This window comes from Pelodiscus sinensis, chromosome 1 (assembly GCF_052426305.1).
Source record: "Pelodiscus sinensis isolate ZL-2025 chromosome 1, ASM5242630v1, whole genome shotgun sequence".
Taxonomy (NCBI): domain Eukaryota; kingdom Metazoa; phylum Chordata; order Testudines; family Trionychidae; genus Pelodiscus; species Pelodiscus sinensis.
The window spans coordinates 46432345-46448735 of NC_143052.1; the positions used below are offsets into that span (position 1 = coordinate 46432345).

The 16391-nt window shown below is 43.0% G+C and overlaps 1 protein-coding gene across 16 annotated transcripts in view; it reads left to right on the forward strand.

The window, feature by feature from the left end:
- ANKRD7 (ankyrin repeat domain 7) overlaps positions 1 to 16391 on the forward strand; it is a 181142-nt gene that overhangs the window by 151794 nt on the left and 12957 nt on the right. For 12 of the 16 annotated variants that reach the window (XM_089779172.1, XM_075929108.2, XM_014573360.3 and 9 more), the window contains one exon: positions 7936 to 8182. In XM_089779172.1, coding sequence (XP_089635298.1) covers positions 7936 to 8182 — 247 coding nt within the window. Of the gene's footprint in view, positions 1 to 7935; positions 8183 to 10622; positions 10728 to 16391 lie in introns of all 16 variants that reach the window. The other 4 variants (XR_012903776.2, XR_012903777.2, XR_012903781.2 and 1 more) reach the window with 2 other exon arrangements.

Consider the following 16391-nt stretch of genomic DNA (forward strand, 5'->3'; position numbering starts at 1 on the left):
TCAGACGGACACTCACAATGTGTCTGCTGCCTAAAGCATATGTCTCTCAAAAGTGCCCCCATTGCGCAAAATTGAACTCAAGAGCTTGTCGTGACGGAGACCTACGGCTCAAGCTTATATCATTAGAAAAATCATTATGTCCTGCCTCTGACCCTGGGCAAGATTCTGAGGTCTCTCAGGGGCATAGAGATAGAAAGCTTGCTTTTTTGCAGGCTTTTTTCATTCTCACAGAACCATATGGCACCGAAAAAGTGCTCACCAACTTCAGTGTCAAGATCAGCTGCACCTATGTATCTCGGTACTTATGACACACTCTGCGTCTCAGGCACTGCCAGCACTACTACAAGACTACGTGTACAGAAAACCTGAGCCGAGGCCATAGGTTTTAAGTTGCTTGCCTTGCATGCAACAGCACCAGTAGGCACCGATGATGCCACAACAGCACCACAAGCACCTCCAGTGCCGATCACTACTTCCGTGATGACTGCCGGTACTATGATGCCCCTGACAACATTACCAGCTTACTCGGTGCTGAGAATACATCCGGCACCACAAGTCACTGGTACAGCCAACCACGGCACCATCAACACCTGTACTGTAGTATATGCAGCACAGAGACTTACTCATTTCCTCCATGTTCAATTCACCTTTCCTTGGTCCTGATTGCTCTTCAGGCACCTTGGCACTACACCAAATGCTTTTGCCAGAACAATTCTCAAGTGAGGACAATGATGATGTGGAGGTAGTTTTCTCTCCGCAGAACTCTTCTCGCTGCAGATCACTCCATCTATTCCACCAAAACTCATCCAACATACACCAGACATAGAGACATGCCACACAGGTATGGAAACCTATGGATGCCAATGCCCTACCCACCACAGAGGCACTATTGGCATCCATGGCAGTCACATCATAGACACCAGGATACCAGAAAACATGGCACGATACTGCAACACTATCCTTCACCACAATCACCATCTCAGTACCAACGGGACTCAGAGGATGCCTACAATGACCCATCTCCAGATACGTCTCCTGACACAAATGCATCTTCCTCACCTGATGAAGCCATCGTGCCTCCTCTACCTACCACCGCTTACAGCTTTTCACACTCTAAGGACCTCTTCAAATGGGTCTCTGTGGAACTCATCGTCCCATTGCAAGAGCTCACACAAAACCAACACAAACTTACAGACATCCTACAGTCAGTAACATTCTCGAAAATAGTCTTAGCAATCAATACTGCTATCATGGAACCAGCTAAAACCATCTGGCAAACACCCATCACAGCCACACCCATGTGCAAGACAACAGATTAAAAATACTATGTCCTACCCAAAAAGCTCTGAGTTCCTCTTTACTCACCCAGGACCCAACTCACTGGTGGTAGAGGCTGCCCACCAGAAAAATAAACAGCACTTTAAATCCACGCCAGCTGACCATGACAGTAAAAGGCTTGATTTATATGGGCGCAAGGTTGACATGTCATCCACGTTGCAGTTCCATGTCTCTAATTATGCAGCCTTACTAAGTAAATACGACCACAGAAATTATTCAAAACTCGATATACCAGAGACTATGAAAAAACAGTACAAAGCCGTAATCATTGAGAGACGTACAGTTTCTAGAACAGCTTTGCAGGTAGCCTTAGATGCTGCAGAGACAGCTGCAAGATCTATGGCTACCATGGTCATGATGAGGCGAGCTTCTTGGTTCTACTCTGCCTTTTTCCCTAAGCAGATCCAATCCACCTTTGTAGATCACTCATTTGATTCCAAGAAACTGTTTGCATCCAACACCAATGAGGTGCTGCATACAATAAAGGATTCCAGGATGACACTCAGATCCCTCGGCATCCACAATCTGGCACCTGGGAGACAACAATGTAGGTATCAGCCATATCCCTAGACCAAGATACCCTTAATATACCCAAAACTACCCCGGACAAGATCAGCAGCAATAACAGCGAAATAGAAATAGATCATAGTGACGTCTCCCACCTTCCAATACCACGCAACAATCCCAGCAGACCGATAAGCAGATTTGTGATGTATGTCGAGGGCCTGAAAAGCTACTCACCTTCTCCAATGCCATCATTCTCTCACAAATTCTTCCAACACTGCCTCCTCCCATTCTGTCATGACTGGTTAGCCATGACATCAGATAGATGGGTGTTTCAGATAATCAAACATGGGTACACGATTCCTTTCATGACTATATCCCCTTCCTACTCCCTACCCCATCCCTCTTCAGGGACCACTCTCACAAGTCTTTTCTCCAACAGGAGATACAATATAATAGGTCCCTCCTCCACCTGGGAGCAATAGAAACAGTTCCCTCACAGTTCTTTGGAAAAGGTTTTTATTCTCACTACTTCCTCACTGAGAAGAAATCAGGGGGATGGCAGCCAGTCTTAGACCTGAGAGTTTTGAATAAGTACATGCAGAAACAATTATTCAAAATGGTGACACTCAGTACCATTATCCCAGCATTGAAACACGCCGACCCTGCTGGGCATCATGGGACCACTGGGGCTAACGGAAAAGACGCTCTGCTTCATTGTCTACATCAAAGCAGAGACTGCCTCCACCCTCCCCGTCTCGCACTGTGCCAGTCGCCACAGACTCTGACGATGAGGAGGAAGGTCAACTCTCCGATAAATAAACTGAGTTACGCCAAGCGGATTCACCCCGATAATACTTCCTCATATCTCGAAGAAGCAGTAATACCGAACGATACTCACCCATTGGACGACCTAAATCAATTTCAGGAGTTGTTTAAGAGGGTAGCAACAACACAGGAGGTCTGCCTCCAGGAGGTAGGGGAGAAATAGCACTGACTTTTGAAAAATATCTGCCCCTCCTCAGAGGGAAGAATCACATTTCTGATCGATGAGGCAATAATTGAGGTCTCAATGAAATCTGGTGAACCCCTGCCTCGATTCAGCCAACATGTAAGAGATCTGACAGGAAGTACTTCGTACCACCAAAAGACCTAGACTTCCTTTTCTCTCATCCACAACCTAACTCTTTTGTCGTCGATGCTGCCAACCAATGTGCAGAAGCCTCCTGCACCAAACCAGTGTCCAATGACAAAGAACACAAGAAGTTAGACCTCTTCGGGAAAAAAGTCTATTCTTTGCCACTCTTCAATTAGGAATTGCCAACTACACAGCCTTGCTGGCAAACCATGACTTCGACAACTATTACAAACTGATCGAGTTGATGGAACACCTGCCTGAATCCAGAAGGACCATTGTCAGGGCAATCACACATGAGGGTCACACGATTGCTCATATAGCACTCCTTTCCTCCATAGATGTAGCCGACACAGCAGCCAGGGCAACTGCTACAGCCATGGTAATGAGACGAGCCTCTTGGCTCTTATCAGCTGGGGTACCCAAAGAACTCTAGTCCAGGATAGAAGACCTCCCCTTTGATAAGTTCAAGCTTTTTGCGGCTATGGATGAAGCCATGATGAAGCCCTATGTAGTAGCAAGGATGAAGCCCTATGTAGTAGCAAGGACTCCTGCACTACCCTCCGTGTGCTTGGCATGTATACCCCGCCATATTGTCGAAGGCATTATACTCCATACAACAAAAATAGGGACAGCTACTACAACTGAGTCCAGCAATGACAGTATGACTACAGTCGTCCTAGACAACGTCCTCAGAGGAGGCACCCACCTCCAACTTGCTCCTCAGGCTCCCAGGGAACAAAACAGCAGGTTTGAGGATTTGGTTGGGGGCCTGCCCTACCTCCCACTTTGACCTCTGCTAATAAGCCAATACCATCTCTTCACACTGTGAGTGTCTAGAGTATGGGGGTTTTTTTTGGAAAAAGTGGCCTTTTTTTAAAAAAACTTCACCTGTTTCTAGACTGCTGCCGCATTCTTTCAAAATTAAATTGAAAGAACTCAGCTGTTTTTTCGACAGCAGTAAACCTCATTTTATGAGGAAGAATGCCTTTTTTCGAAAGTGCTCTTTTGAAAAAAGGCATTCTTGAATGCAAACGGCTTTTTCGAAAGAGAGCATCCTGGGTGCTCTTTTTCGAAAAAGTGACTCACTTTTTCGAAAGAAGTGGTTGCAGTCGAGACGCTCTCTTTCGAAGAGGCTTTTTCTAAAGATTCTTTTGAAAAAGCCTCTTTCGAAAGAGGCTTGTAGTCTAGACATAGCCCAACAGACTTCATCCCTTTTACCATCAGTGGGATGTCATAACATCAGATCAATGGTTCTTGGAGATCTGCACAGGATACACCCTCCCCTTTATGTTGCTTCCCCCTGCTATCCCCATTCCCTGTCCCTCTTCAGGGACCCCTCTCACAAGATGCTTCTCAGACAGAAAATCAACTGCCTTCTCCACTTGGATGCAATAGAGAGGGTTCCCCACGCCTTTTGGGGGAGAGGATTTTATTCCAAATATTTCCTGACACAAAAGCGCATAGGGGGATGGAGACCCATATTAGATCTATGCAAACTAAACAAATATCTGTGGAAACAACACTTCAGAATGGTAACACCGGCATCGATTATACTGGCTTTGGGTGAAGGAGACTGGTTCGCAGCCCTCAACCTGCAGGACACATACTTTCACATCACCTTACACCCATCACACAGACAATGTCTTCAATTTACTGCAGGAGACGACCACTACCAATACAGAGTCCTCCCCTTTGTCTTATCGTCTGCCCCCAGGGTCTTCTCAAGGGTCCTGGCCATAGTAACAGCCTATCTGCGTCAACAGGGTGTCGTCATCTTCCCATACTTAGATGACTGTCTATAAAAGGCTGATTTCAGGTGCCTACTGCCGACATGATCTCCAATACCATGCAGATCTTCAACTCTCTAGGTCTCCTAATAAACAAGCAAAAATCAACCCTGCTACCCACACAAGGCATAGAGTTCATTGGGGCTCGCCTTGATTAGTTGACAACCAGAGCTTATCTTCCCCCTGCACCGATTTTCAGCACTACGCGACCTTGTGACTGTACTAACCACTCCTACCACTACGGTTCTTACCTGCCTCCAACTAATGGATCACATGGCTGCTGCTACCTACGTCGTGCAGTATGCTTGCCTCCATTTCAGAGCCCTACAACACTGGCTAGAGTCAGTTTACAAGCCTGGCCTCCACCCCTTGCACAAAACAGGTCCTGCTTCTAAAGAAGGTGCTGGACTCACTTACATGGTGGACAGTTCCCACCAACCTTCTAACAGGTGTGCCCTTCTACCAGCCCAAACCATCCAGGCAGATCATCACAGACGCCTCCATTATCAGCTGGGCACACACCTCTTTCAACACACAGTTCAGGGCAGGTGGTCAGCACACAAGTCCTCACTACATATCAGCCTCCTCGAACTCAGGTCTGTGAAGGAATACGTGCAACCATTTCCTTTCCCTCATCGCTGACCAGCCTGTTCACATACTTACCAACAACATGACAGCCATGTTTTACATAGATAGAGAGGAGCCCACTCCCCGTCACTGTGCACCATGGTGATCTGCCTCTGGAATTAGTGCATCCTTCATTGTATCACCCTGAAGGCCTCATACTTACCTGGAATAAACAATGTTTGGGCAGATGCCCTGAGCTGCAATTTCAAATCTGACCACAAATGGGAATTACACCCAGCCATACTCACCTCCATTTTTTACCACTGGGGAGTCCCAACTATAGACCTCTTTGCGACTCCTGACACTACCAAGTGTCCTCATTTTTGTTCGAGCCAGAGTAGGCAGGGGATCTCTGGACAATGCATTCCTCATCCGTTGGAATGAGCCACTTCACTATGCCTTCCCACCCATGAATTCCACTCATACCCAGAGTTCTATGAAAAATCCAGATCAACGAAGCTCTAGTCATACTAATAGCACCATCATGGGCCTGGCAGACCTGGTTCCCATTTCTGCACGCAATGTCTGTGGCTATGTCATATCCTCTCCCATCCCATCACAACATCCTATCTCAGGACGGGCAAACCACAGACACTTCACCTATACACGTGGCTCCTATCTGGTTTCAGGGTACGGAATCCCTATGTTCAGAACAAGTAAAAGCAATCCTCCTACAAAGCACAAGGCCATCCACCAGGGCTACCTATATGCAAAAATAGAAAAGATTTTCAGCCTGGTGTCAATTGTCCGGCGTGGATCCTCACACCATACCGCTCTACCAGATTCTCAAGTATCTCTATATCGTCTCAAAACCGGGGGTCTATCAAATCCCTCTGTGAGGGTACACCTTATAGCAATATTGGCTCTTCCTGAACACATAGATGGCTCATCCGTATTTGTGCACCCAACAACTAGAAGACTTCTGAAGAGTCTCCAAAACCTTTTTCCCCCCGTCAGAGTGCCTTCCCCTACGTGGGATCTAAATTTTGTCTTAGATTGTCTCATGAGTTCCCCTTTCAAACCTTTGGCCACTTGCCCACTTCAGCTTTTACTAATGAAGGTGGTATTCCTTACAGCTATCACCCCCATGAGGAGGGTTAGTGAAATAGGAGCCCTCATGGTGGACCTACCGTATACAATCTTCACTAAGGACAGAGTCACATTACGCCCACATCCAACATTTTTATCCAAAGTGTGCATGTCCTTCCACATCAACGAACCTATAGTGCTACCAGCATTCTTTCCGAAGCCTCACGCATCCCCCAGGCATGCTATGCTCCACACACTTGACGTACGACGAGCATTGGCCTTCTATATAGACAGAATACGATCATTCCCTAAATCTTCATGCTTGTTCATATCCATCACACCTCACTCAAAGGGTGTGCCTATCTCAACGCAACGTATATCTGTGGAGGCAGGAAAAGGAAATAAGGGAATTTGTGTGCAGCCATCTTGGTCTTGTTAACAAGAGAGCAAGAGTCAGGCTAAGTCTGTGGCCTGACAACGCGAGGTCTGTAATGAGATGCTGCCTTTGCCTCTCGCTTCCATACAGAGATAAGGATAGAATGCTGACTCTGGCAGGGACCTTGAGATAAGGAGCATCTGGGTGGAACTAAAATAACTGTTAGCCATTGGTGTTTTGTAATGGGAAGGAGACTAATTGTTATTGTTATTACATCTAATGGACAGTATATAAACTGAATCATAATTACTTGTATTCGAAGATCTGCCTCAGAGGGAGGGGGCTCCCCCCCCCCCCCCCCCCCCCCCGTCCGAACCAGTTTTTCCCTTGCTGCAGCTCTTAATAAAACTGCCTTTGGCTACTTGTTGCTTACAAACGCAGAGTGAGGACAGTGTTTTCTTCCACACTCCCCTCTGTTCAGAGTCCTAATTACTCAAATGGTGAGCCACTCACAGATACTGCTAGAAAAAGCTCCGCTCCATGGCTCCAGGACATCCCTACTCCTTGCGTGGAGTACCCACGTGGACACACACCTCGAAGAACACTCGTTACTGTACTAGGTAACTTCCTTATTTTCCCCCTGGTGCTTGAATTGTCACCCTGTCAGCGGCCTCCATACCCCTTATCCTTGAGTACTTATTGAACCTTAAACAATCATGCCTGGCTGATAGTTCCATCAAGGTACACTTGGCTGCTATAACAACTTTTCACCTTAAGATAGCGGATTCCTCAATCTTTTGAACATCTCATCACAAAAAGATTCCTAAAAGGCTTGCAAGCACTTTGTCTAGAGGTTTAAAGATTATAGTAATCAGTACAAGTAATGATCTAAGATTAATTGTGTCTCAGTCAAATTTTAAGAAGTGCTGAGCATCTCTAACTGATGTTCATTCCCAGGAGTTATTCAATATTGCAAGATTGGTTTCTCAGAAAACTCTGAGAGGATTGAGTAGTATTTCCAATTTCTAATATTCTTAACCATTTACAGTTATAGAAATATAATAAAAATAGTTTGAAATTTGGATAACACTCATTTGTGAAAGGATGAGTAAAAGCCACATCTATATTTTTCACAGAGCTAATGAAAGGATAGCAGAAGCCAATGCTAAACTCCTTCATGAGCGCCACAGGAGCAAATCTTTAATTGCCAACAGCATTGTAAATGGGAGTCTTTCTGCAAGTCCAGTCCTGGATCCAACTCAGCTTGGCAATCTCGGCAATAATTTAACGCTAAATAGAAGTCTTGGTCTTGGAGGAAGTTTCATAAATACAACTGGAAATGCACTATCTTCAAAAAACAGAGTGGAAGCTTATCTGGCTAAGGTGAGCAATTCTAGGTATTACTCTAAATTATTTTACATAATTTTAAGTTTGAGAAACCATAGTCTGTCTTAGTCTTATTATTGAGTATTCATTTTAAATGCCAGATATATATCCCAGATCTTGTAAGCTAATAGTGTAAAAACCACAATAATTAATCATGAAAATAAATAAATATATAATTATAAAGGGTAAAGAGAGACTGTACTTGCATATTGTGGTCCATGTGGCTCTGTTTACAAATAAGCATGCACACAAACAAAAATATCTAGCAATTAATATCTAACAAGAAGAAGAAAAAAATATTAAGACTATTTATCCTAGGTTACAGGAAACACCTAACGCAGATGCAAATCGAAAAAATTGTCTATTTGGATTGAACAACATCCCTGCTCACTTCCCTAAACAGTTCTAAAATATAGATGATTTGCTCTTGTTAAATCTGGCAGTACTATCCCTGTGCTTGATCAGAGTCCAGTTGGCTGTGAACTCTGCAAATTGTTCCCCAGTAAAAAGCTACATGATATTTTGTCACTATACTGTGGATAAATTTCTAAAATGATTTTTCCAAGCTTTTACATCAATTCCTGTACTTTGTGATCTGATTTCAGTATTGTCTGGTGTAAGTCTGCCTATTTCAAGCCCATGACTACCTGCTTCTTCCATCACATCTCAATGAAGATGTGGCCTTCCTGATAGCCATACCTCTGTCCAGAAGAATGGGTGTGATTAAGGTGGTAGGCCCTTTTGATACCATCTTACACAAGGACAAGTTTCTTCATCTTAGTTTCTTCATCTGCCATTCTTTGTCCTCAAATCTCATTCTTCACCTGCAAAGCAAAACTTTATACACTGGAAGTAATAGTTAGAGCAATCTTTTTATCTGGACACGACTACACTGATTAGAGCTTCTCTGACACTGCTTAGTACTTTTTTTGTAGAACAGATTGAGAGTACAACAGATATCCTTGCAGAGATTTTCTAAATAGATTTTGAATTATATAAATACTTGAAATATATTATTAAAGAATAAAATTTCCCCAGGCATATCTGATCTCATTTGATTCCAGTCTAGCAGGCCTAAACTTTCTCTTTAACAGTCCTATTGACTGAGATATGTGGAGGGAACTATCTGGTATTTGGTCCATATTTTTACTACTCAGGCCTTTAGATCAGATACAAGCTTTGGTCAGGTGATTCTTCAGTTAATACTTAAATAGGACTTTTTTGTACACATCTGGGCATGGGATACTGCTTGTTTATCACCAACAGTGAAATCTGTATAGAAAGTCACTCTGAAAAGAAAAATTATTTAACTTTACCATCAGTAAAGCGAGGTTCTTCAGGATGTATTGTTCACACTGATTCCACAACCTGCCATTGCTAATCCAGAGTCCTGTCACCTGGGATTCTTTATCGATGAAGAACTTGAAAAGTGGTTGAGGCTGTCATATCCCTTATATCCTTCACTACAGTTTATTTGAGAGCTCCCAGAACTGAGGTGCAGCCCCAAAGGACATTGATATTTTAAAATAATCTGATATTGTACACATGGAGTACATGCACACTTAAGGTAGAATTTGTGTAGAGAGCACATCCCCAAAACACAGTTACAGAAAGGTAAGTAACTATTTTCTTCTTTAAATAGCTTCACTGAATCTCCTGAACTGCTTGGCATTTACTGATACTGGGAGCATTTGTCCAATGCCTGATTTTCACCCTATGAAAAATGCATTGGTCTCCTACTATGAGGGTCAGGAACTAACAAAATATATTTAGATCACTTGAGTACAGGATTCTTCACAAAATACTGGTCTGTTTCCTTGTATGAATTAAACTTTGCTTTCACCCCAATCTTTCTCTCCATCTTCCCTCCACCACCATTGGTATGAGTTGAGAATTTTTTTTCTCATTTCAGTGACAAGTTCTTTAGAATAGTTCTACATTAAAATCCATTTAATCAGCTTCCTGTTACAATATATGTCTGTGTACTGTACCTAACAAAAATGGCACCAGGACAAACTAATATCAATTAATGAGGAGCATTGGGCATAATTCTTTAGATAATGTTGAGCATATATTTTGGGCACAATAGAGGACATGTTTACTATTGAAGAACTAACCTATGGCAAGCAGCTAGGGAACAGGCAGGATCCAAAAAGAAGGAAGTAAGAAAGGGGATGTCAACAGGATTTCAAAAGGCAAAAATTAAAAGTGGGTGAAACAAAAGTTGGAGGGAAAGGGGGATGAAGCAGCCAAACAAGGAAGACTAGGAGTTGGAATAGAGTTAGAATGGAGGGAATGAAGAGCAGCAGGGAGAAAATGGAACAGAGAAATAACAGGAAAAACAAGGGGAAGGGAAGAATCTGTTCTGTACAGATAAAAGAAAGAATGCTGTTCCAGTTTAAACCAACAGGGGTAAGAATTGTGTGTTTTTTTGAAGAAGCAGAAAAAGAGAGACAGAGGAGGGAAAGAAAGTGGAAATGGAAGTAGAGAAAATCAGAATAAAGACATGTAAGCAGGAAGAGAAGACACAGGCAACTTTTAGGTTAGTGATTATTTTCTGCTTTACTAGATTTTGTAGTGCGTATATATAAGATACAGAGAAGGGAAACACAAGGGATGTTCTTCTACGCTGCTCCTGACAGTGCACACATGTGCATGTGTGCTTACAATACACGTGCTTTCTTTCCTGCTTTGACCTGAGTGGGAACATGAATTCCTTGTCCTATCTCCTAATGACTCACATGGCCACCAAATAATGCCATCTCAAAGCTGCACATGCGATGGAGATCTTTGGCAACAGCCACCAGAATTGGTGAGCTTCTTACTGCAGAATTACTTAAATGTTGCCTTACCTTAAGGGTTTTTATAATACTGTATTTAAATGCTTTGTTCTTAACTTATTTTAAAGAAATAAATAAAACCATTTACAGGATTTTTTTTCTCCATGAACTAACTCATTACTGGTTGAAATGAGGCCAAGTGATAAACCAGTAAGTTTATATTCTTTTCCTATTTAATGGGCTCTGAGATCTGAGAACATTGTTAACAATAGGTAGTTAATAATTGCAGCAGACATAATAATTTCACTGCTAAGAGTTGTCTTGACAGATCTACATTCTTGGGCTACAAGTCCCAAATCACGAAGAATACAAGAGCTGCTCACTGATTTGTTTGTTACTATATATTGGGGATCCAGGACTGCTTCCACCATAGTCAGTAGTTTTCAAAATAACTAGCTTCAGCTGTACTGCAGCATGGGGGTTAGATCTATATCTATATCATTTTATATTGTAAGTTAACTGTAAATTCAATTAAAATATTTTTAAAACCTTAAGTAGCATTAATACTGTTTTAAGTTGGTTAGTTCTAATCAGTTTCCTGATTTAAAGTTTGATTAATTTCTTACCACATCCAGATAAAATATCTACCGTTAAATGGTATGTGCCATGTGATAATGAAATTTCTGTAAAGAACCAGCACACCAGTTTCCTTTAGTGTCTAGGAGAGCACTTCTTGAGGGGGTGCTCTGTTTGCCCTGGGCAGTGCCATTACCAAAAGGAGACTAACTAGAACTTTCACAAAGAACCCCAAAATTAGGCAAATGTTCTCTGATTTCAGGTTATATTACCACCTCAGATCTTATCACAAGCTTAGCTTGCAACCTTTACAGTGAGCTTGGGTTGAATTTTGAGAAAGCTGGGGCCAGAATTATGGTTTTGGATAAAAAAACAGGCAACATACCCCAGTCTGGCTAGCATTCAAACTTGAAAGTCAAGGTGATGCAAAAACTGTGGAAAACAAAAACAGGGCTAGTTCTCCGGTAGTTTGCTGACAACCAGCAATATCCTGTAGTCTCCCAATTTCAGACTGAATATTTGTGCCAGCCCAAATATTTTTGCAGCATGTAAAGGAAGATGGTGAGGAAAATCAGGCTTGTGTCTGCATATAGCAGAGCCAATCTTGAACCAAAATTGGAAAATAGTGGAATCCAATAAATCCTACTGAACTAGTGTCAGAATGTTCCACACAGTTCTAAATGGAAAATCTTAAAAAAACAACAAATAGTCTAGCAACACCTTAAAGACTAACAAAACATGGAAATGGTATCATGAGCTTTCGTGGGCACAACCCACTTCTTCAGGTGAATGGTGCATTAAAGTTCCACTGGACCACTAAAATAGTTCCACTAAACTATTCATCATTTTTTAAGTTTTTCTAGTTACAGACTAACTCTGCTACCCTCTGAAGTTCTAAATGGAACTGTCAGAAATAAATGTTTTGTTTTGTATTATATCACAAAGTTGTGTTAGTTTCTCCTGTTGTTCCTCTCACTCTTCCTCCACCCACTCAATCAGAGCTAAACTTCCGTTAGCATTCATGCGAACTTGTATTGGTGGTGATGGGGTGTTATCTCTGTTCTGAATGAGGGTCCTTTGAGCAGAATCCAGTATCATTTATTCCTGTAGCATGGGAAGAGGAAGCAGCAACGAAGTTTTACTTCACTATTTTCCCTCTAAAGATGTCGCAGCCATCACCTTTTCTTAAAGAAGTAGAGCACCAGTATATTTCCACACAGCAAAACCCTGAAATCAAGGACAGAATTATGGATGTCAGATTGTATGTTCATTTCTGTGATTCAGCTGGCCAAACCTAAAAGCTTTGTCAGGGCTTACTTGATCCAAGGTGAGGCTGCTACCACAGTTTTATCTTACTGACATCTCCATCTGTCCAGACAAATACAGTTACTTGGCACTCTCTCCACATTACTGCTTGGATTTGGCCTGTAGGAAAATATCCTATTTCAGATTCTTCATCTTCCAGAACTTGTTTTCAAGGAGGGGAGTGAAAACTCTGTTTTAAATAAGCTACTTCTCAAGACATTGTCCTTGCTGCTGCTTGGTATAATTATGATCTCATTTTCTTTTGGGGCATCCCTGGAGAATCTTACTCTTAAGAAAGAAAAAAAAAAGGCTAGCAGGCTATCCTGCTCCATGCTCACCAACCTCCCCACTCTGGCCACCTTTCTGGCCAGAGAACCCAATGACATTATTGTGTCGTGCAGCAGGAAAAACTTTTTTATATATAGAGAGAAATAATAGAAATGTCTATCTTGGCCATATATGTGACCTCTGCTTCCTCAAGCTCTTGTGTAAGAGCATAAAGGCAGTGGAGTAGCCTGTGACTTTTCCTTAGTTCTCTTATTTCATATGATAATCAGATGGGAGATAGCAGATGTCTGACATGTTAACTTTCCTGTAGCTTCAGATTAATCTTTTAGAATTAGTTTGATTTACCTCTTTACCTTTGATTAATTTTCCAATTTAGACATTTAAAAACAAACAAACAGAAAGGTAGCATTCTGTATAGTAAGACAAGGTGCTAATGGCAACTGCCATAGTGGACTCAGGCTTTAAGCCCTGCCCAATCTCTGATGGACTTACTCCCCTGTTTGATGAACATAGTTAATGTCTTTTCTCTCTGAGGGACATCTTACTCCTGATAAGTTTGAAATCCCTCCTGCTGTGGACTCTCATGTGTTGCTGAAACAACTGGTATTGTGCAAGAGGTGCATGTCACCTTAGGAGACATTCACCTGCAAGTCACCTAAATACTTCACCTCAGTGAGTGCTTTTCCAAGCAGAAACATCACCCCAGGGCCTACCAGTGAAATAAAGTCTGTGAATAAACTCTGTTGAAACAGACATCAGTGGCATACATGCTGATTGCCTGGTACAGGACAATATTTTGGCACCATTGCCAGTTCATTATCATTCTTAAAAGACTGGGCACTAGCCTTAGAACAAGCTTCTCCAACACCAGCAGTGACTTCATCAGTGTCCCAACTCTAGGATGATGCTGAAAAGAAGGGCTGAGGAGAGAGCAGACATGGTTGCAAACATAGAGGCACTGCCTAACAGAAAAGAAATTATTCTATCAAGAGGAGGTCACTTTATCCCTTTTTCAAGAAAGTGACACTAAATAAGCTAACATCAACAGTAAATGGTGCCAACACTAGCTGTGGTGCCAGGTACAAGACTGAGGTAGGTCTTCATGGAACCCTGGAGATCCCTTCAGGGACATCATTGGTGCCAACAAGATTAAGCCTCCATTTTTTTCATAGAAGGCTGTCAGACTCTCTGAGGGTATGTCTACACAGCAAAGTTATTTCGAAATAACCGTTATTTCGAAATAACTTTCCAAGCGTCAACACAACCAAACCACTATTTCGAAATTAATTCGAAATAGCAGAGCACTTATTTCAAATTTGGTAAACCTCATTCCATGAGGAATAATGCCAAATTCAAAATAGCTATTTCGAAATAAGTTCTGTGTAGACACTTATATCGAAATAGAGGGCCTCCAGCTTTCCCAGGTAGCCCTGGTGGCCACTCCAGCCTCAACCAAGAACACTCCTCTCCCTTCCTGCCTCCCCAGAGCCCTTAAAGGGGTTGACTCTGGCCACAGTGTACGTGCCAGCTCCAAGTCTGCCAGCCCAGAGCCAGCAGTCACTGCCCCTGATCCAGTGGCCCCAAAACATGAGCCACTGACAAGTCACTGACAGCCAGCCAGCCCTCCACTACTCCCCAGGAGCAGTCTGCCAGCTCCCAGAAGCCTGCCAGAGCCCAAAGAAGGTAGGTGCCTTCCTGGTCCAGGGTGGAGATCATGGACCTTATTCAGGTTTGGGGGGGGGATGCCCCCAACGTCCATGATCTCCGCACTAGATGGAGGAACGTGGCCATCTATGGCAGGATAGCTGCCAGCCTGTCCACCAAAGGCCACATGCGAACCCAGGAGCAGGTTTGCATGAAAATCAAGTTGGTCCAGTGAGACCCCCCCCAATCCTGAGCCCTGAGCTTCCCCTCCCCCTTGTTCCCCTTGCTTCCCCCTTCCAGCTCCCTCCTCCCAGATTTTCCCCTTCTCTCTTCCACCCTCTCTTCTCCCCTCTCCCACCTCCTTTCCCCAGTCTCACCAGAATTTCATTTCCCCCCTTCCCCCAGTTTTTGTTCAATAAAGAGAGTTTGTGTATATGAAAATACATGTATTTTATTTGACATTAGGGAGAGGTAAGTGGAAGGACGTGAGGGAGGAATGAGGCACAAGCCCCCGGTGGGGCAGACCAGGGAGGCTCTTAGTGCTCCTCAGGGTGGAAGCTCTCCTGCAGGGCCTCCAGGATACTGACAGCCCCCCGATGAACCTCCCAAATGGCAGCCTGCAGAAAGTGCAGCCAGGCTCACAGCAATGTGTCCAAGAGAAGCACCAGAGTGCCCAGAGGCAGCTCTGGCTCCATGTTGAGGAGTGCTGGGGTGTCCTGAGTGAGGGCAACCAGAGCACACAGAGACAAAAAACTTTGCTGTCCCTTATCAAGGTATGCAAACAGGCAGAGAAACCTGAGAACCGGCTGTCCAGGGTGGGTCCCTTTAAGCACAGACCTCAGATAGCCTCAGGCAGCAGCCCCACACAGTAAGTCCTGACCTGGTGCCCTGCCAGAACTGGTTCTGGCCAGCCTTAAATACGATTCAGAGTCCACTCAGTGTTCACCGCTATTTCGAAATAGCAAAATGCTATTCGAAATATCTTATTTTGAAATAACACTGTAGTGTAGACATACTCTGAGAGACTAAATAGAAGTCAAGCTGAGCCTCTGCAGTGGAGTTCAATTTATAAACTGAATTTTGACTCCATCAGATGATGACTTCTTGTAGCGATTCATTGGATTAATCTAAGAATCTGGGGTATTTTTGTTCATGCATTATGGAATATAAAATACTGTAAATGTATCATTCATTAGCTTACTTTGCATCATCAAGTCATCTGTTAAGAATGATGTTCCAGACCTGTCTGCACAAATGATAATACAGCATCAACCCTTTTGTCATCTCATATTCTGATTGTTGATTTTCAGAAAGAAGGAATATGTTTTAAAGATCCCTTATGAAAACTTCTATGGTGATTAGCTTCCTTTCTATATGTGTTTCACAAAATAGCAAAGGTCTTCAAGATTCACAGCATGCAGCTCTTCATGAGATTTTTTCTAAGTTATTTTCTAATGAATAATCCTTTTCAATAGGATTCATCAATTGTCAGTCTTCCTAAAAATGTGAAATTATAGCCTTTTCTTAGCATTCTCAATGCTGCTTAATTATTATATGCACTTAGTTACCTTTGATAGGTACTTTACATAGATGAATATCTCTCTTTAGTCTGC